The 23793-nt window shown below is 35.8% G+C and overlaps 1 protein-coding gene across 1 annotated transcript in view; it reads right to left on the reverse strand.

Moving 5' to 3' along the window:
• Nucleotides 1–226: 226 nt before the first annotated feature.
• LOC117330546 overlaps nt 227–23793 on the reverse strand; it is a 60983-nt gene continuing 37416 nt past the window's right edge. Inside the window, exons 4-11 of the mRNA XM_033888936.1 lie at nt 16811–16901; nt 16096–16235; nt 14789–14930; nt 13783–13949; nt 13461–13511; nt 12748–12829; nt 6724–6900; nt 227–1556 (exon numbers count right to left, since the gene is read on the reverse strand). Of these exons, the coding sequence (XP_033744827.1) occupies nt 427–1556; nt 6724–6900; nt 12748–12829; nt 13461–13511; nt 13783–13949; nt 14789–14930; nt 16096–16235; nt 16811–16901 (1980 nt within the window). The 3' untranslated portion in view covers nt 227–426. The remainder of the gene's footprint in view (nt 1557–6723; nt 6901–12747; nt 12830–13460; nt 13512–13782; nt 13950–14788; nt 14931–16095; nt 16236–16810; nt 16902–23793) is intronic.

Consider the following 23793-nt stretch of genomic DNA (forward strand, 5'->3'; position numbering starts at 1 on the left):
CAATGGATGATGGATGATGATGGATGACAGACACCCCACCACAGTATAAGGTCAGTTGGCCCCTCAGGCCAGATGGACTAACATATTTCAAATCAAAGGATACATACAAAATGTATACTGTACAAAGTGTATTTACAAATTAATAATTATATACTTATAAAAATTAAATCATTTCAATGTGGTTTATTTGGTTTATTTTGTTATCATACTATTAACAGCCATGGTCAGTACCTGGCAACTTCCCCACATAGGTTTCGAACTCCCAACCCAAAGGTTGAGGGCTAGTGATAAAGTGTCAGGAGACCTTAACCACTCGGCCACTATGGCCCCAAAATCATTTCAAATTCACTTGAAGTTTGTTTTTCACTTATAATACTATAAAAGCTACATTTAACAATCCTACAGAAGCCAGAACTACAGAACAGTCTATAGAGACTGATCATTACACAAGATGTAGAATTTTCCTTGGAGGTCTGAACTTTTCGTGGTATGGTAGCCTTGGTCTAATTCCTCACTCAGAAGTGGTTTGTTGGGTGGAGGATCCAATTCTGTCCCGACATGACAATAGTCTGTTGCCATCAACTGATCATTGCAATTGGTTGTTGGAATATGCTGACCATTAGAACTGTTGTTTGGCATGTAATGATTGCAATGGCGTGCTAGTTTGCACTGACCATTAGAAATGTTGTCTGGCATGTAATGATTGCAATGGCAAGCTGGTGTGCACTGACCACTAAGATTGTTGTCTGGCATGTGATGATATTCAAAACGGCCAGCTGATATGTGATGACTACTAAAATTCCCGGGATTATTGTGATGACCACTAAAATTGTCTGGTTCATTGTGATCTGTATTGAAGTTAAACAGATCTGTATCATGCTTAGTTGGCATATAGGAATTGTTTGATCCATCGATATCTTGACTTTCATCATCAACAACTATAACGTGATCGCCTTCCTGTGGGGGGTTCATATTCCTCTCCATCTGCTCATTCAGAAGTGGTTGGGAGGGTGTAGGACAATCATCATCAACCACTTTAACTTGATCTTCTTCATGTGGTAGGTTCATTATTCTCATGATCTCCCTGTCAAGAGCATTTTCAGCTACGTCATTTAAATCTGATCTATCATCTGTAAGATATTTTAATAGTTTTTTACAATCTCTAGTGAGGTTGAAGGTCTTCTGTTCCCCGATATTCTCCGATATTGTCATTTCTCCATACCCAGGAATGCATAATACCACAATTTCCAGATTACCACAAATGCTTAAATCTTTTGAGAAGGTAACAGCCTCCCTGAAATAGTCTTGGACTGTAAAGCGAGGGTTGATCTCAATACTCCTATGGTTATTGAGACCAGACACGAGGCCTGAAGCCGACGGGGACCATAACACAAGTAGATGGGAGCACAGCTTGATATCTGTCCGAAACAAATCCAATGGACAAGACTGACCAATTTTCCAATCCTTTTCACTCACAACCACTAATTTCTTTTTCAGGAAATCCGTTATGCAGGGCACAAATTTCTCTGCTTCCCTCGGGTATAGTAGGAATACTTCTGAAAACAGAGCAAACAGCACTGACATTACTTATATCTTACAACCTCTATGTTAACAGTTTACATCGTAGCCTCCTATAAGTATAGAAATTACAATTGTATGCCTCACTTTGCCTGCTTCTCCATATCAGCAGGTAGTGACACATATTTGTACAAACATAAATTTGTGGATCAATGTTCTATTATGTTACTGGTAATTGAAGGTACTGCTTAGCGTATAGAATACATGTATCTAACAGACTACTCACAAGATATTGTAAACAAAATAATTTTGGAGGACTCAATTAAACTTTCACACGTTTCCAAATTATTAAAAATCAGTGCAATGAAAAATTAGCACATTCCCATATTTTCTGTAGGAAAATCACATAAATAATGTAATAAGCACAATCATAATTTAGCACAATTGTTCATGAGCGAAAAGCGCACAAAATATTATACCACAAAAATATGTACATTTACAGTATATATTGTGGGGATAAATATATCACAATTAGTTAAGAACATGTGGATTATCAACAGTACAAAAGAAATACCAGGTAAAAGTGTCAGTTTAGACAGATATATAATATGTTCCTCAGGACGTCAGTTTAGACAGATAAATACTATGTTCCTCAGGGTGTCAGTTTAGACAGATAAATACTATGTTCCTCAGGATGTCAGTTTAGACAGATAAATCCTATGTTCCCCAGGATGTCAGTTTAGACAGATAAATACTATGTTCCCCAGGATGTCAGTTTAGACAGATAAATACTATGTTCCTCAGGGTGTCAGTTTAGACAGATAAATACTATGTTCCTCAGGATGTCAGTTTAGACAGATAAATCCTATGTTCCCCAGGATGTCAGTTTAGACAGATAAATACTATGTTCCCCAGGATGTCAGTTTAGACAGATAAATACTATGTTTATCAGGGTTTCAGTTTAGACAGATAAATACTATGTTCCCCAGGATGTCAGTTTAGACAGATAAATACTATGTTTATCAGGATGTCAGTTTAGACAGATAAATACTATGTTCCCCAGGATGTCAGTTTAGACAGATAAATACTATGTTCCTCAGGATGTCAGTTTAGACAGATAAATACTATGTTCCTCAGGATGTCAGTTTAGACAGATAAATACTATGTTCCCCAGGATGTCAGTTTAGACAGATAAATACTATGTTTATCAGGGTTTCAGTTTAGACAGATAAATACTATGTTCCCCAGGATGTCAGTTTAGACAGATAAATACTATGTTCCTGAGGATGTCAGTTTAGACAGATAAATACTATGTTTATCAGGATGTCAGTTTAGACAGATAAATACTATGTTCCCCAGGATGTCAGTTTAGACAGATAAATACTATGTTCCTCAGGATGTCAGTTTAGACAGATAAATACTATGTTCCTCAGGATGTCAGTTTAGACAGATAAATACTATGTTCCCCAGGATGTCAGTTTAGACAGATAAATACTATGTTTATCAGGGTTTCAGTTTAGACAGATAAATACTATGTTCCCCAGGATGTCAGTTTAGACAGATAAATACTATGTTCCTGAGGATGTCAGTTTAGACAGATAAATACTATGTTCCTCAGGGTTCCAGTTTAGATGGATAAATACTATGTTCCTCAGGATGTCAGTTTAGACAGATCAATACTATGTTCCTCAGGATGTCAGTTTAGACAGATAAATACTATGTTCCCCAGGATGTCAGTTTAGACAGAAAAATACTATGTTTATCAGGGTTTCAGTTTAGACAGATAAATACTATGTTCCCCAGGATGTCAGTTTAGACAGATACATACTATGTTCCCCAGCATGTCAGTTTAGACAGATAAATACTATGTTCACCAGGATGTCAGTTTAGACAGATAAATACTATGTTCCCCAGCATGTCAGTTTAGACAGATAAATACTATGTTCCTCAGGATGTCAGTTTAGACAGATAAACACCATGTTCCTCAGGATGTCAGTTTAGACAGATAAATACTATGTTCCTCAGGATGTCAGTTTAGACAGATAAATACTATGTTCCCCAGGATGTCAGTTTAGACAGATAAATCCTATGTTCCCCAGGATGTCAGTTTAGACAGATAAATACTATGTTCCCCAGGATGTCAGTTTAGACAGATAAATACTATGTTCCCCAGGACGTCAGTTTAGACAGATAAATACTATGTTCCTCAGGACGTCAGTTTAGACAGATAAATACTATGTTCCTCAGGGTTTCAGTTTAGGCAGATAAATGCTTTGTTCCTCAGGATGTCAGTTTAGACAGATAAATACTATGTTCCCCAGGATGTCAGTTTAGACAGATACATACTATGTTCCTGAGGATGTCAGTTTAGACAGATAAATACTATGTTCCTCATGATGTCAGTTTAGACAGATAAATACTATGTTCCCCAGGATGTCAGTTTAGACAGATAAATACTATGTTCCCCAGGATGTCACTTTAGACAGATAAATGCTATGTTCCTCAGCATGTCAGTTTAGACAGATAAATACTATGTTCCCCAGGATGTCAGTTTAGACAGATAAATACAATGTTCCCCAGGATGTCAGTTTAGACAGATAAATACTATGTTCCTCAGAATGTCAGTTTAGACAAATAAATACTATGTTCCCCAGGATGTCAGTTTAGACAGATAAATACAATGTTCCCCAGGATGTCAGTTTAGACAGATAAATACTATGTTCCTCAGGATTTCAGTTTAGACAAATAAATACTATGTTCCTCAGGATGTCAGTTTAGACAGATAAATACTATGTTCCCCAGGATGTCAGTTTAGACAGATAAATACTATGTTCCTCAGGGTTTCAGTTTAGACAGATAAATAGTATGTTCCTCAGGATGTCAGTTTAGACAGATAAATACTATGTTCCTCAGGATGTCAGTTTAGACAGATAAATACTATGTTCCCCAGGATGTCAGTTTAGACAGATAAATACTATGTTCCCCAGGATGTCAGTTTAGACAGAATAAATTACTATGTCCCCAGGGATGTCAGTTTAGACAGATAAATACTATGTTCCTCAAGGGATGTCAGTTAGGACAGATAAATACTATGTTCCCCAGGATGTCAGTTTAGACAGATAATACTAGCTCACCAGGATGTCAGTCTTAGACAGATGAAATACTATGTTCCCCAGGGATGTCAAGTTTAGACAGATAAAATACTAATGTTCCTCATGAACTGTCGTTTAGGACAGATAAAATAGCTATGTTCCCCAGGATGTCAGTTTAGACAGATAAATACTATGTTCCCTCATGATGTCAGTTTAGACAGATAAATGCTATGGTTCCCAGGATGTCAGTTTTTAGACAATTAAATACGATGTCTCAGAGCGTTAAGTTTAGACAGATAACTAGTATGTTCCCTAAGAATGTCAGTTTAGACAGATACATACTATGTTCCTGAGGATGTCAGTTTAGACAGATACATACTATGTTCCTCGGGATGTCAGTTTAGACAGATACATACTATGTTCCTCAGGATGTCAGTTTAGACAGATAAATACTATGTTCCTCGGGATGTCAGTTTAGACAGATAAATACTATGTTCCTCAGGATGTCAGTTTAGACAGATAAATACTATGTTCCCCAGGATGTCAGTTTAGACAGATAAATGCTATGTTCACCAGGATGTCAGTTTAGACAGATAAATACTATGTTCACCAGGATGTCAGTTTAGACAGATAAATACTATGTTCCCCAGGATGTCAGTTTAGACAGATAAATGCTATGTTCACCAGGATGTCAGTTTAGACAGATAAATACTATGTTCCCCAGGATGTCAGTTTAGACAGATAAATGCTATGTTCACCAGGATGTCAGTTTAGACAGATAAATACTATGTTCCTCAGGATGTCAGTTTAGACAGATAAACACCATGTTCACCAGGATGTCAGTTTAGACAGATAAATACTATGTTCCTCAGGATGTCAGTTTAGACAGATAAATACTATGTTCCTCAGGATGTCGGTTTACAGAGATAAATACTATGTTCCCCAGGATGTCAGTTTAGACAGATATATAATATGTTCCCCAGGATGTCAGTTTAGACAGATAAATACTATGTACCTCAGGATGTCAGTTTAAACAGATAAATACTATGTTCCTCAGGGTGTCAGTTTAGACAGATAAATACTATGTTTATCAGGATGTCAGTTTAGACAGATAAATACTATGTTCCCCAGGATGTCAGTTTAAAGGGATAAATACTATGTTCCTTAGGATTTCGGATTAAAGAGATAAATACTATGTTCCCCAGGATGTCAGTTTAGACAGATAAATACTATGTTCCCCAGGATGTCAGTTTAGACAGATAAATACTATGTTCTCCAGGATGTCAGTTTAGACAGATAAATCCTATGTTCCCCAGGATGTCAGTTTAGACAGATAAATACTATGTTCAACAGGATGTCAGTTTAGACAGATAAATACTATGTTCACCAGGATGTCAGTTTAGACAGATAAATACTATGTTCCCCAGGATGTCAGTTTAGACAGATAAATACTATGTTCCCCAGGATGTCAGTTTAGACAGATAAATCCTATGTTCACCAGGATGTCAGTTCAGACAGATAAACACTATGTTCCTCAGGATGTCAGTTTAGACAGATAAATACTATGTTCCTCAGGATGTCAGTTTAGACAGATAAATACTATGTTCCCCAGGATGTCAGTTTAGACAGATAAACACCATGTTCCTCAGGATGTCAGTTTAGACAGATAAATACTATGTTCTTAGGATGTCAGTTTAGACAGATAAATACTATGTTCCTCATGATGTCAGTTTAGACAGATGAATACTATGTTCCTCAGAACGTCAGTTTAGACAGATAAATACTATGTTCCTCAGGGTGTCAGTTTAGACAGATAAATACTATGTTCCCCAGGATGTCAGTTCAGACAGATAAATACTATGTTCCTCAGGATGTCAGTTTAGACAGATAAATACTATGTTCACCAGGATGTCAGTTTAGACAGATAAATACTTTGTTCCTCAGGGTTTCAGTTCAGACAGATAAATACTATGTTCCTCGGGATGTCAGTTTAGACAGATCAATACTATGTTCCTCAGGGTGTCAGTTTAGACAAATATAATGTTGTGAGTATGTTCCATGAGATGTCAGATCAGACATGTTTCACTGAATCATGTTTTAGAATACAACTTACTGTTTTTAGACTCCTGGTGATTCCTTGACCACTGGCAGATTAATTTGAAGAGGTTATTTTTCCTTTGCCAGTACAGCAACACCAACAAAATGCTGGCTATTACAAAACTGACAATCACAAGAATCGGCAGGACAAGGCCTTGGTTAGTAACTGGCGGTTCTTGTGAAACTTTATCACCTAGATATTAAAAATTACAAAAATAAATATTAAAAATTAAATATTTAAAATTAAATAGTATTTCCAATCATCCTTTAGATTGAAAGAATGTCTAATGTTACAAATTATTTCAAGTAATGTTTGAAAGGAAGAAAAACAAGCACACAGAGTATTGCCAAAGCATTGAATGTCCCCTACTGTCCCCTGCTTAAAATAGTGACCTTGACCTCAAAACCCTAAAACTCATAGCTGCCCTTTGTAAGTGTATGAAGTTGATAAAAATGCCTTAAGGAACAAACCTGCTAGAGTGCTGACAAACTTTGGTGTTACGTACATACATATATATTTACACATGTACAAAACCGACAGAAGGAAACTTATACATTTTTGTAGTTCCTACAGTTTGACTGGTAGGAGACTTATAATATTCCAGCCATTATATATTCCTTAATAAATAGACACAACAGGTAGGAAAACCACTGAAAGTCAAGACATATTCATTTAACATACATCATTGTATTTTTTACAATAGTGTGTCACATATAAAAACTGTTTATTCCTTTCCATATTTTGACATTTGTTTGTACAGTGTATGAAGTGTGTGTGGGGGGGACTTTTGTTTTACATAACACCTAATTTATACGCCAGTCAGTGCTTTAGCAGCTTCATTCATTGAAGGATCGTTATCTAACTTCAGTCAATTATAAAGGACCAAAATATCTCACGATAAGTTCAAGTTTCAGGGTTTTTGGGTCAAGGTCCATTTTGTCATAAGTATTTTTAGACAAGAGGTCCATGGCCTTAACGGTTACCTCAGTTTGGATATACAAATGTATTTGGCAGATCTAATTCCTGTGACCTTGAATTTGAGGTCAATGTCTTTCACCCTAGCACTCTACTATATATGTATAGGCGCAATTCTCAGGTCTCTGGGCCTCTTGCTTTTTTTCAGTTTTAAAATCTTTTTATTCATCCTTTTGCACATTATAAGTACATGAAATACATAGAAAAAACATCAATTATAGATACAGTTTTACAGCAACACAATATCATTTTTTGAGAAGAGCATCAAGGGTGACAATGATTTGGTATACGTAATAGTAACATTTTAGAAAATGCGTACATGTATATATATTGAAACAATGTTTAGTGGCTAACAGAAATAAAGTATGCATTGAACAATTAAGATAAAGATGTACCATTGTTGAATTATATATAGCTTACAGTATTAAGAGGTTGATAGGTGTACATATATTTTATTGAAGAGTTATGACATATGTATGTATAGTAAGTTGACCATCACTTGCATAAACTGGAGGTGTTGTATAACCTCTTGCTTAGTGAGAAGAAGTTCATTAACATATTTGACCACACTTATTTGAATGAAAGTCAAGGTCATTCTTTGGTCTGCTTGCTTAAGGAGAAGTCATTTAAATATTCAAGCATACTTAACATCTGTGATCTTGAATGAAGGTCAATGTCATTCATTTGAACAACCTTGATAGCCCTTCACCCCAGCATGCTATATAGGCCAAATAACAGGTCTCTGGGACTCTAGCTTAATGAGAAGAAGTCATTAAAGATTTCAACATATTTGACCCCAGTGACCTTGAATGAATGTCAAGGTCATTCATTTGAACAATCTTGATAGCCCTTCACCAAAGCATGCTATAGGCTAAATATCATGTATCTGGGCCTTTTAATTATTGAGAAGAATTTAAAGTCAAAAATATAAATTGTTTACAAAAGGATGTCACACGTACAACAGACAACTAACGACACAAGACAATGGACAAAAGGTGATCAGAATAGGTCACTTGCGACTTTGTCAGGAGAACTTAAAATCCTTGCCAGCACCCCTTATTGGGGGTCAATTGGGGACATGTAATGCTTTAACAATTATATACTCAATGTGCTTGTTATAAATATCTTGTTTAAGCAGTTTTTGTTTCTTGACAACTTTCACTGCTTTTGCTACTTCTGAAATCACCATTTTCAGGAGCTAAAAGTAAAATTGAATAAGTCAAAAAAGCATAAAAACTGTTTAAACAAAGGTTGTTAATTGTGGATAAATATTAAATCATAATGACCAACAAAGATGTAAAATTAATCAATAAAAAAGCAACTTGATTCCAAAAATCTGATATTTTAGGAGAAGGCACACTAAAACTTCCTCTAGCAAAACAGTTTCAACTTACATAGGTTATTCCAATTCTGATACATTATTAACAGGTTATTCCAATTCTGATACATTGTTAACAGGCTATTCCAATTCTGATACATTGTTAACAGGTTATTCCAATTCTGATACATTATTAACAGGTTATTCCAATTCTGATACATTGTTAACAGGTTATTCCAATTCCGATACATTGTTAACAGGTTATTCCAATTCTGATACATTATTAACAGGTTATTCAAATTCTGATACATTATTACCAGGTTATTCCAATTCTGATACATTATTAACAGGTTATTCAAATTCTGATACATTGTTAACAGGCTATTCCAATTCTAATACATTGTTAACAGGTTATTCCAATTCTGATACATTGTTAACAGGCTATACCAATTCTGATACATTATTAACAGGTTATTCCAATTCTGATACATTGTTAACAGGTTATTCCAATTCCGATACATTATTAACAGGTTATTCCAATTCTGATACATTGTTAACAGGTTATTCCAATTCCGATACATTGTTAACAGGTTATTCCAATTCTGATACATTATTAACAGGTTATTCAAATTCTGATACATTATTAACAGGTTATTCCAATTCTGATACATTGTTAACAGGTTATTCCAATTTCAATACATTATTAACAGGTTATTCCAATTCTGATACATTGTTAACAGGTTATTCCAATTCTGATACATTGTTAACAGATTATTCCAATTCTGATATATTGTTAACAGGTTATTCCAATTCTGATCCATTGTTAACAGGTTATTCCAATTCTGATACATTGTTAACAGGTTATTCCAATTCCGATACACTGTTAACAGGTTATTCCAATTCTGATACATTGTTAACAGGCTATTCCAATTCTGATGCATTGTTAACAGGTTATTCCAATTCCGATACACTGTTAACAGGTTATTCCAATTCTGATACATTATTAACAGGTTATTCCAATTCTGATATATTGTTAACAGGTTATTCCAATTCCGATACACTGTTAACAGGTTATTCCAATTCTGATACATTGTTAACAGGCTATTCCAATTCTAATACATTGTTAACAGGTTATTCCAATTCTGATACATTGTTAACAGGCTATACCAATTCTGATACATTATTAACAGGTTATTCCAATTCTGATACATTGTTAACAGGTTATTCCAATTCCGATACATTATTAACAGGTTATTCCAATTCCGATACATTATTAACAGGTTATTCCAATTCTGATACATTGTTAACAGGTTATTCCAATTCCGATACATTGTTAACAGGTTATTCCAATTCTGATACATTATTAACAGGTTATTCAAATTCTGATACATTATTAACAGGTTATTCCAATTCTGATACATTATTAACAGGTTATTCCAATTCTGATACATTGTTAACAGGTTATTCCAATTTCAATACATTATTAACAGGTTATTCCAATTTCAATACATTATTAACAGGTTATTCCAATTCTGATACATTATTAACAGGTTATTCCAATTCTGATACATTGTTAACAGGTTATTCCAATTCTGATACATTGTTAACAGGCTATACCAATTCTGATACATTATTAACAGGTTATTCCAATTCTGATACATTATTAACAGGTTATTCCAATTCTGATACATTATTAACAGGTTATTCCAATTCTGATACATTGTTAACAGGTTATTCCAATTTCAATACATTATTAACAGGTTATTCCAATTCTGATACATTGTTAACAGGTTATTCAAATTCTGATACATTAATTGTTAACAGGTTATTCCAATTCTGATATATTGTTAACAGGTTATTCCAATTCCGATACATTGTTAACAGGTTATTCCAATTCTGATACATTGTTAACAGGTTATTCCAATTCCGATACACTGTTAACAGGTTATTCCAATTCTGATACATTGTTAACAGGCTATTCCAATTCTGATGCATTGTTAACAGGTTATTCCAATTCCGATACACTGTTAACAGGTTATTCCAATTCTGATACATTATTAACAGGTTATTCCAATTCTGATACATTATTAACAGGTTATTCCAATTCCGATACATTGTTAACAGGTTATTCCAATTCTGATACATTGTTAACAGGTTATTCCAATTCCGATACACTGTTAACAGGTTATTCCAATTCTGATACATTGTTAACAGGTTATTCCAATTCCGATACACTGTTAACAGGTTATTCCAATTCTGATACATTGTTAACAGGTTATTCCAATTCTGATACATTGTTAACAGGTTATTCCAATTCTGATACATTGTTAACAGGTTATTCCAATTCCGATACATTATTAACAGGTTATTCCAATTCCGATACATTATTAACAGGTTATTCCAATTCTGATACATTGTTAACAGGTTATTCCAATTCCGATACATTGTTAACAGGTTATTCCAATTCTGATACATTATTAACAGGTTATTCAAATTCTGATACATTATCAACAGGTTATTCCAATTCTGATACATTATTAACAGGTTATTCCAATTCTGATACATTGTTAACAGGTTATTCCAATTCTGATATATTGTTAACAGGTTATTCCAATTCTGATACATTGTTAACAGGTTATTCCAATTCTGATATATTGTTAACAGGTTATTCCAATTCTGATACATTGTTAACAGGTTATTCCAATTCTGATACATTATTAACAGGTTATTCCAATTCTGATACATTATTAACAGGTTATTCCAATTCTGATACATTGTTAACAGGTTATTCCAATTCCGATACACTGTTAACAGGTTATTCCAATTCTGATACATTGTTAACAGGCTATTCCAATTCTGATGCATTGTTAACAGGTTATTCCAATTCCGATACACTGTTAACAGGTTATTCCAATTCTGATACATTATTAACAGGTTATTCCAATTCTGATACATTGTTAACAGGTTATTCCAATTCCGATACACTGTTAACAGATTATTCCAATTCTGATACATTGTTAACAGGTTATTCCAATTCCGATACACTGTTAACAGGTTATTCCAATTCTGATACATTGTTAACAGGTTATTCCAATTCTGATACATTGTTAACAGGTTATTCCAATTCTGATACATTGTTAACAGGTTATTCCAATTCTGATGCATTGTTAACAGGTTATTCCAATTCTGATACATTGTTAACAGGCTATTCCAATTCCGATACATTGTTAACAGGTTATATATTCCAGGTCTGATACATTGTTAACAGGTTATTCCAATTCTGATACATTGTTAACAGGTTATTCCAATTCTGATACATTGTTAACAGGCTATTCCAATTCCGATACATTGTTAACAGGTTATTCCAATTCTGATACACTGTTAACAGGTTATTCCAATTCTGATACATTGTTAACAGGTTATATATTCCAGGTCTGATACATTGTTAACAGGTTATTCCAATTCTGATACATTGTTAACAGGTTATTCCAATTCTGATACATCATGTTAACAAAAGACATGTTTCATTATTGCATACAGAGATATCTCTCACTCACAAATGCAGTACCTAAAAATTTACTGACAAAATATGTTTTAAATCTCTGAATTGGATACTTATCTACATGTACTGACTTAGGGGGCACATACTTTAAAAATGGCAGAAATTGACATCAAAATCTTTTTGATTTAATTATCAATCAAATGACTTTGACATTATACAAATTAAAAGTAAATGAAATACCAACCTGTTTCTCCAGGAATCACCAAAGGTGCTGATTGGTACCTAGCCACTGGTTCTGTCTGATGTTTGGTGTACTTGACCAAGAGCTAGGCATGAGAATATAATAATAGAGTTAGCTCCCTTGTATAGAAAAAATCATTAAATCTTTTATTCACAAGTTTTATTCAAAGTTAAAGCAGGAACATTGTTCAATCATAAACGAAATATCTGTGACCAACCATGATGGATATGTCCACTAAACATGCTTTATATGTACTACTAATAAGTGTCTTTTGAAGATGCTTGTGGAGATAATTCACTTAAACCACTACAATACATGGAAATAATTCCTAAAATATTGTAAGGGAAACAATCTTTAAAACCATAATAAAAGGTAAACCACATAATTATACCTGTCATGTTTTTGTATTTCATTCAAATGCATCGTAGCATTGTCCTTGGGAAGAGAAAGGGAATGTATGTAATTACATGTACAAACATATATAGTAAACCACATAATCCGAGAAGGTTTATATACAATGATAATGAAACAGTTCCGGTCCCCTTTGTACTGTAAATTTGGGCAGGTAAAGTTAGGTCTTTCTGACATTCGATACTGCACAACAAGAAGTAAACTCAAATGCAAAAATATGCCAAGTTTCCAAGGTTGTACATCGAGGAGTCAAATATATACTCCATACTATTTATCATTTCAGGTTTTTTTAAGTCTATAATTACCTGTGCTCTGTAGGTACCAGGTTCTACATTATCGAACACACAAACATACTTCTGAAAAAAAATATTATAATTATTAAAATTACAAATTCTTTTTTGTTTTTTATTTTTGTTTTTTTTTTTCACAGACCATTTAACAGAGAAATTCAAATAAAATCTTCTATATTTTATATTAAATTACAAAACAAACCAAAAGAAATTGCTAATCACAAACTTGATCTTTAGCACCAAATCATCTTCTAGTCAAGAAATATCTGCAGAGTAACTAATTTTCGCTCTATGTAATAACTGGAGTTTTAACAATTAAGGGAGAAAACTTCATTACCTCAACAGATTTTGGAAAGTTGTGAACATCAGTTTTTCTATGTCCATCTTTGTTTTCTAGATAAATCTCATGAGTGACACCAGTCCATGATCTGGGATTAAATACCACATAAACACTGTTGTTTGGTAAAACAGCTGTCGCAATTACCGGAAACCACTTTGATTCATCTGAAAAAAAGTTATGAAAATTAATGATATGTTTGGAATTCCTACAAAAGTACATTGCAATAATTATTCACTTTTTTTTTCTCGACAGAATGATAAATTCTATTGAGTAATCATGTATTGCTTGAAACTCAAAGAAAAAAGTAAAGAAATTAAATATTTCATTGAAGATGAATTATGGGATAACGTGAACTGATTTTCCAAAACTTCTCTTCTCATCTGCCATATTCTACGATGAATTTGGCTGAGCCCATAATACCTTAAATCTATTCCTAAGTTTAAAGACTTTTGGAAAGTATTTGGTAGAGTTATTTAATGCCACAAAAAAAAGTTTTTTTCATAAACCACTAATGGACGATAACTCTGTTACTAAATCTGATGATAATCAGATAATAGTAGCAGAAAACTTTTTTTTTTCATTTAAACAAGGTGCCATAACTCTGCCAAATAACATCCTGCTATAGCAATCGAACTTGAATGAGCCCTTAAGGCATTTAACCTTGTCATCAAGTTTGAAGAAAATCTGTTAACAATTAAGCTCTTCCAGTTATTTTCACGGTAACAGCAGAAAAATTCATTTTTCGTGCATGAAGGGGCCATAACTCCGTCAAATAAAAATCATGTGAAAGAAGGGGTCTTAACTCCATCAAATAATCAAAATAATTCAGAAAAGATCCATCTAGTATTATCTAAGAAATAGGGATAACATGCATCAACAGTGATAAAAACATTTTTAGGGACTGAAGATGTAGAGACAAAACGTGATTTGATATTGGCCCTACATCGTGATCTGATGATCACTGACTAACAATATCAATGAATTAGAATGGCTGTATATTTACCCATGAAGGCTGTCACAGTAAAGTTTTGTTCGATGTAGAGGGAGCCAGTACTTGGAGCAGTGTATGATGTCAACTGGACGTTGTACACACGCACTTTCCCACAAACATCAAGGCCAGTCAGACATTTAAACTGTACTTGTTGCTACAATAATAATATTCCACAATCAAAATCTTTAATATAATTTTTATTTATTCTACATTTTGTAATAGATACTCCTTTCAGGAAACATTGCTCAGTTGACATTGCTGCAGAGTGACTTTTATAATCCCTGTCACTGACCTCCCATACAGGTTAAATACTATAATCATTCTCCCAGCACTGTACATGTAAACAGCTGCCAGTTCAATAAAATGTATAATATTATGTTCATATATTTTCACTAAACATAAGAGATCTAATATACTTAATATGTACATATATATTGTATCCATATATCTATAAAGTTATTGGTCGAGGCACACCACTAGATGTTCCTTATGTACAAAATACATGTCTATTATTTTTCTTGATTTTTTGTGTTCATTGATTGGTTAGAACAGTGTCACATGGATGTCTGTAAAAAGTATATTGACTTGATAGAAGCAAATAAGTTGGTAAAAAAAGTGTGTCGCATGGTTATAAATAGACTAATAAATCCCTGCCATATATCACTTTGAAGTTTGAATAACGCATCAATGTCCTTTAGTCAACTGTCAAGCACTCTGAAGACCTAGTTACATGTACGAAGCAACAATCTTTTGGCAAAATGGATGGAGTGGACGTCAGCAAACAGCTGAAAACATCGCGATTCCCCTCAGTCCGTGGAATGAATTGGATAACATGTATTCAGCCAATACTGAAAGGGCCACAATGACAGCGGTGAAACTAAAACAATTTAGAAAATTCTTCCAAACAAATTTAATGTCACTCCATGTGTGAACAGTTAAATCATTCAATGTTTACAATTCTGATTAAATTATTCTTTAAAATAATGTCTCGATTTACCATGTTTACATTACAGAGACAAGAAAGTAAATTTTGCTATTGTTATCATCCAGAATTTTTTTTTTAAATATATAAATAACAAAAAAAAAATAACAAAATAAATCAAGAAAAATAATAAAGCAATATTGTAACATTTTGATTTTGGTTGATACATTGTTATATCTACCTAAGAAAAAAATATCAGCCTCAAACTTCATCCTCAGTCAGTATTTTTTTCTTAGGTTGATATTGCCATGTATCGGCCTTATCAAAATGCTACAATTGTATAATATAGTTATTAGTTATAAGGGATCGCAAGAATATGGTTATAAATACTGCTTACCGGTTTTAGCAAATCACTAGACGTTGGGGAGTAGCTGGAGAATCTATAAAACCGTGTGATGTGTTGCTTGTAGTAGTAGCTGTCCCTACATTCTGCATCCTCCACACTTGAAAACACCATGCGCAGCGACTTCGGCACTTCTGGTCAAAATATGCATAAACAATTATATATAGACATGCATTTACATCGGTTTTAATGGAACAGTCCAACTCTAGTGGTCTAAAAAAATTTAGAGCTTCAGATAACTAAAGGTACTTGCAAAGTGCGAAACGAAAGCAAAACGAAACGAAACGAAACGAAACGAAATCAAACGAAACAAAACGAAAACGAAATCAAATGAAATGAAAAATGAAAACATGGAAAAAATAGATATATAGATAATTTTAGACTTTACATAGGCCTAAGTGTCCCATTCTCATCATTCCTAATCATTTCGTTTGATTTCGTTTCGTTTGATTTCATTTTGCTTTCGTTTCGCACTTTACAGGTACCCGATAACTAAAGGTGAAAATTGAGATTTCAGATTAAGCAATATATTTTTTTTTTTTTTTTGTAATCTACTTTTGATTGAAGATCTACAAAATTTCAAACTGCGAATAATTATGTCAATGTCAACACCATCATAATACAAATATTTCACATTGTATTGTGACCTTAGGAAACTAGACTTGTATGACCTCCATTATGTATCACTGTGTCCATGAATCCAACTTACCATTTTGTTCACCAGGCCCAAAGAGCATGTAAGGGACGTCTACTTTGACATTCAGGGCCGGATAGCCGTATACACTGTTTGTCTGATTTCTCTGAAAAAATCAAAAAAAAGAAACCATTGGGTTAAGACCTTTTAATATACATTTCCAACAAAATGAAAGAACAATGGACAAATACCAATAGGTCCTCAACCAACCCACTGAAAACTAGAACTGTCGCCAGGATGGCTGACTAATACCCCCGCAATCTGCACAAGTCAATGGTGAATTGGAACTGTTAATTAGAGGCTAACTAAGATATCCCAGTAATATAGTGACCAGTTGCCTTAGCAACCATAATTTTGAGAAAAAGAAAGTGGCATGCACATCTACACAGGGTCCTCTATATTTGTGTGAAGTTTCATTGAAATCGGCCCATCCGTTTAGGAGGAGTTGTCCGGACAAAATGTGTCTACAGACAGACGGACGGACAACCTGATTTCAGTATACCCCCCCCTAACTTCGTTGCGGGGGTATAATAAGTAGTAACCGAGTGGTTACGGTGTCCCGACACTTCATCACTAGCCCTCAATCAATCTCTAGGTTGCGAGTTCGAAACCTACATTGGGCAGTTGCCTGGTACTGACCGTAGGTCAGTGGTTTTTCTCTGGGTACTCCGGCTTTCCTCCTCCTCCAAAACCAGGCATGTCCTTAAATGACCCTGGCTGTTAATAGGACGTTCAACAAAAACAAACCCAAAACTGTGATATACCTACTGGTAGATCTAGATGTATTTTCATTGAAGACAACATACATCGGGATTCGATCTACCTATACATGTACCTACAATGTAATTATCACCATATAACCTATAATAGCTTAACACTTAAAGATACATCAGAGTTCCAAATTTTCAATATGATGTTGATTGACTCTTGCATTATACTAATTGACAACGTTGACCCAGTTGTTGTCCTTGATCTTTAACAAGTATAGCTGTTTTATAACTTGACTCTGTAGTAGTTGGTGACTTCCAACCATCAGTTGTTGAAGATCTCGATCCAGCAGTGGTTAATGATCTATGATTTTAGTACTGGTTGGTGACCTTGACCAAGCAGTGACTGGTGACCTTGACCAAGCAGTAATTAATGACCTATGATTACAGTACTGGTTGGTGACCTTGACCTAGCAGTGGTTAATGACCTATGATTACAGTACTGGTTGGTGACCTTGACCAAGCAGTGACTGGTGACCTTGACCAAGCAGTAATTAATGACCTATGATTACAGTACTGGTTTGTGACCTTGACCTAGCAGTGGTTTTCTTTAATGACCTATGACTACAGTACTGGTTGGTGACCTTGACCAAGCAGTGACTGGTGACCTTGACCAAGCAGTAATTAATGACCTATGATTACAGTACTGGTTTGTGACCTTGACCTAGCAGTGGTTAATGACCTATGATTACAGCACTGGTTGGTGACCTTGACCAAGCAGTGACTGGTGACCTTGACCTAGCAGTAATTAATAACCTATGATTACAGTACTGGTTGGTGACCTTGACCAAGCAGTGACTGGTGACCTTGACCAAGCAGTAATTTATGACCTATGATTACAGTACTGGTTGGTGACCTTGACCTAGCAGTGGTCAATGACCTATGATTACAGTACTAATTGGCGACCTTGACCTAGCAGTAATAAATGACATATGATTACTGGTTGGTGACCTTGACTAAGCAGTAGTTGGTGATTTAACATTCCTTACTTGTTGGTGAATATGACTGAACTATATAAGGGAAGGACAAAAACATTTCATCACAATTTAACGACAAAACTTAGTCTTATAATATGATTTCTTGTGCTAATGCTGAATTTAACAGGTTTCTTTTCCATTTCACATTTACAGTATAATGTCATACAGAGCAGCCTTAAGCACACTAACAGGACATCCAGCTACACTTTAATTGCAGTGACAGGTTCTGTATCACTTGACAATTACTCTCTAGTATTGTGTAAACTCATGATTAAATAACATGCCATTTACTTTCAATACAACAATTAAATTTTAAACGATTTAATCCTTCAATTACACAATAACACAGTTTGTTTCAATATTTATCAGAACGCTACTAGAGTACCCAAGTCTTTTAGGTCTACGTTGACTATAGTGTTGAGTGGCCGTTTAATGTGAATATAATCAAAGGTTTGATTTGCAAAAAGTGTACATATATTGATGCGGTTTCCATCTAGCTAAGTGGTATGGATCCCAGGTAGAGGCACTGAGTGGCTAATCACTCTCCTGTTACACTGGTATTGTTACCCGACTCTCAGTGTAAATATAAATTAGTTGTTTTTGTCTGTTTCCAAGGAAAATTGCTAGAAAATAATACAAGCTGGTCAATAGTAAAACGGGTTTGATTGTTTTGTAGCTAGAAAAGTAAAATGGCCTATACCTGAAGTTATTCAGGAAACAAAACAGAAATTTTTTATGCATTTAATACCTGTCAAATCAAAACTATCTATTGAAATTTAAATACTTCTGACTGTTGACTAAGAAGGAGGGGGTTGGGTTTGTAAATACACCATTTACCTTTAGCTTGATCAGTAGAGCAGTGTATGAAGCTGAGGGGCATGGGATTGACCCCCAATGGAGCAGCCTTGATAGTCTGGGAGTTGTGTTCACTTTCACTATGCGTGAGGCAAAAAAGGCCTAATCAGTGGAGTATTGAGGAGAGTTAAGGGGCATCTAAACAGCAAATCCAGCCAAAACAGTTGATATTTTACAAGGCTATCAATCCCTACTAGGGTGCAATTTAATAAAAGTAACTTGATAAAGTTTTGATATGTATCTTGTCAAACTGTGGGACTTGTTGTTGACATTCAATTTGTTCAGTTGTTTGTATATTTCAACAAAACATGAGAAAAATGTATGTTTCAGGGGGACATAATTAACTCATTTGTATCGCATTTATTGTGCAAAACAGTCATGTCGTTTTGCTCACAAGAGTCTAAAGCACAAAGTAGGAGCATTGGTTTGACTAGACTTGGCTTTATCATATGTATTAACACTGATTTTATTTTGACCTTGAAATGCAAATGGCGGTTGTGAATAATATCACACAATTATGGCATATAAGAAGGTATTTCAAACGTCAAATATGCTCTTATTCGATACTATAAAGAACTCTAGACATGGCAGGAAGACTGTTTTTAGGAAAAATTGTTCCTCCGTTCAGTTTGGGGTAAAAGATATATATTTCTGAAAAAGGCCCAAAACTCATCAGTTTGACAATTTGTCTTAAAAAGGTCATTCTTACTATAATCAGATGTCTTAAAAGTATGATATAGAAGCATGGTTGAAATGCCCCCCTTTATGCCATATATATTTGCATTTCAAGGTCAAAACAAAATATGTGTTTATACCTACATAAAGTCAAATCCGGTCAAACAAATGCTCCTACCATGTGCTATAGACACTTGTGAGCATGACAGCTGGGCTATTTTTCATTTTTGGTTATTTTTGTGACTTAGAATTATTCCATGCTACAACGTACCACAAGGTAACTCTATAGAAGAAATTGTTAGCATCTACATCAAATTAGTTGTGATGTCCAAACAAACATTTTGGTATATTATATGACTATTTTTGTGCAAATTTTAAGATATTTATTCGTGTTTGAAATTCAACATTATTCTGCTATAAAGATGAGTATTGAGGAGAGAGAAAATGTATTTATCATGGGTACACATACACGTGTAGGGGAGGGCGGGGTTATGCGTGAGCGACGGGTTGATAATTGTATGCATGGTGTTGCACGTGAGCACATGCTTTTAGTGGCCCTAACAGGTGTTTTCAGGTGCGCGCGGCCGGCTCGTCATTCGAGCCTTGTAGTCACTACAGCAAGCACGCATCCCCCCCCCCCCCCCCCCCCAAATTTGACGAGACAAATGTTTTTTATTTGGTTTTCTTCTTTTACCCTTTTTACCTTATAGGTAATTTGTCGACAATCGCTGATGACTTAAGACTGGACAGGTGTGAAAAATGATGTTTTACTTAGAAGGCATTGTGTACACAGATCGAGGGACTTCGATGGAGACGGATGAATTCCATGGGCCAATTGTTTTGCCTAAATCCCAGAGTTCTGCATCTGTCGATTTAATTGTAAAAATCTCCCACAATAAATGGTGCTTTGCTCACTACAGAGGCTTCCTCCCATAAAAGTGTTTGTGTTGTGATGATAAATTATTTATGTGCGTTTGAGACAGTCGAATTAGCACATAAGTGAAGGTAACCCCTGGAGTACTGAGGAGAGAAAGTGAACGTAACCCCTGGAGTACTGAGGAGAGAGAAAGTGAAGGTAACCCCTGGAGTATTGAGGAGAGAAAGTGAACGTAACCCCTGGAGTATTGAGGAGAGAAAGTGAACGTAACCCCTGGAGTATTGAGGAGAGAGAAAGTGAACGTAACCCCTGGAGTATTGAGGAGAGAGAAAGTGAACGTAACCCCTGGAGTATTGAGGAGAGAAAGTGAACGTAACCCCTGGAGTATTGAGGAGAGAGAAAGTGAACGTAACCCCTGGAGTATTGAGGCGAAAGAAAGTGAACGTAACCCCTGGAGTATTGAGGATAGAAAGTGAACGTAACCCCTGGAGTATTGAGGAGAGAGAAAGTGAACGTAACCCCTGGAGTATTGAGGAGAGAGAAAGTGAACGTAACCCCTGGAGTATTGAGGAGAGAGAAAGTGAATGTAACCCCTGGAGTATTGAGGATAGAAAGTGAACGTAACCCCTGGAGTATTGAGGAGAGAGAAAGTGAACGTAACCCCTGGAGTATTGAGGAGAGAGAAAGTGAACGTATCCCCTGGAGTATTGAGGAGAGAGAAAGTGAACGTAACCCCTGGAGTATTGAGGAGAGAAAGTGAACGTAACCCCTGGAGTATTGAGGAGAGAGAAAGTGAAAGTAACCCCTGGAGTATTGAGGAGAGAGAAAGTGAACGTAACCCCTGGAGTATTGAGGAGAGAGAAAGTGAACGTAACCCCTGGAGTATTGAGGAGAGAGAAAGTGAAGGTTATCCCTGGAGTATTGAGGAGAGAAAGTGAACGTAACCCCTGGAGTATTGAGGAGAGAAAGTGAAGGTTACCCCTGGAGTATTGAGGAGAGAGAAAGTGAACGTAACCCCTGGAGTATTGAGGAGAAAGAAAGTGAACGTAACCCCTGGAGTATTGAGGAGAGAGAAAGTGAACGTAACCCCTGGAGTATTGAGGAGAGAGAAAGTGAACGTAACCCCTGGAGTATTGAGGAGAAAGAAAGTGAACGTAACCCCTGGAGTATTGAGGAGAGAGAAAGTGAAGGTTACCCCGGGAGTATAAAGGTTACGGTGGAATCACACTTTTTCTATTCCCAATATAGAAACAATCACTAGTGCTATTTCGCTTAAGATTTGCTTTTATTTACACAATATTAAATGAATGTTTGGTATACTCCCTTATGTAGCTACCCATTTGATATACTAGTATTTTTATTGTGCCTTAAATAATCTCAAGTAGTCTTTAAAAAGTTATACCTGTATATAACTTTTTATGATGTACATATTGTATGTTTTGCAGATTCAGAGTGAGTCAGCACAATACAGGTATGACACCACAGAACAGTGTGACACCACACAATAGTGACATCACAGAACAGTGTGACACCACACAACAGTGTGACATCACAGAACTGCGTGAGACCACACAACAGTGTGACACCACACAACAGTGTGACATCACACAACAGTGTGACACCACACAACAGTGTGACATCACACAACTGTGTGACACTACAGAACAGTGTGACACCACGAAACAGTGTGACATCACAGAACAGTTTGACACCACACAACACTGTGAAATCACACAACAGTGTGACACCACACAACAGTGTGAAACCACGGAACAGTGTGAAACCACGGAACAGTGTGACACCACACAACAGTGTGACACCACACAACAGTGTGACACCACGGAACAGTGTGACACCACACAACAGTGTGACATCACACAACAGTGTGACACAACACAACAGTGTGACACCACACAACAGTGTGACATCACAGAACTGTGTGACACCACACAACAGTGTGACACCACACAACTGTGTGACACCAAACAACAGTGTGACACCACACAACTGTGTGACACCACACAACAGTGTGACATCACACAACTGTGTGACACCACATAACAGTGTGACATCACACAACAGTGTGACACCATCAAACAGTGTGACACCACACAACAGTGTGACACTACAGAACTGTGACACCAAACAATAGTGTGACATCACAGAACAGTGTGACACCACACAACCTTGTGACACCACACAACAGTGTGACACCACACAACAGTGCGACACCACACAACAGTGTGACACCACAGAACAGTGTCACACCACAGAACAGTGTCACATCACAGAACAGTGTCACATCACAGAACAGTATGACATCACACAACGGTGTGACACCACAGAACAGAGTGACACCACACAACAGTGTAACACCACAGAACAGTGTGACACCACGAAACAGTGTGACACCACAGAACAGTGTGACATTACAGAACAGTGTGACACCACACAACAGTGTGCAGCCACAGAACAGTGCGACACAACACAACAGTGTGACACCACAGTACAGTGTGACACCACAGAACAGTGACACCACACAACAGTGTGATATCACACAACAGTGTGACATCACACAACAGTGTGACACCACACAACAGTGTGACACCACGGAACAGTGTGACACCACACAACAGTGTGACATCACACAACAGTGTGACACAACACAACAGTGTGACACCACACAACAGTGTGACATCACAGAACTGTGTGACACCACACAACAGTGTGACACTTCACAACTGTGTGACACCAAACAACAGTGTGACACCACACAACTGTGTGACACCACACAACAATGTGGCATCACAGAACAGTGATACCGTAGAACAGTGTGACATCACACAA

The sequence above is a fragment of the Pecten maximus genome, chromosome 7 (assembly GCF_902652985.1).
Source record: "Pecten maximus chromosome 7, xPecMax1.1, whole genome shotgun sequence".
NCBI lineage: Eukaryota > Metazoa > Mollusca > Bivalvia > Pectinida > Pectinidae > Pecten > Pecten maximus.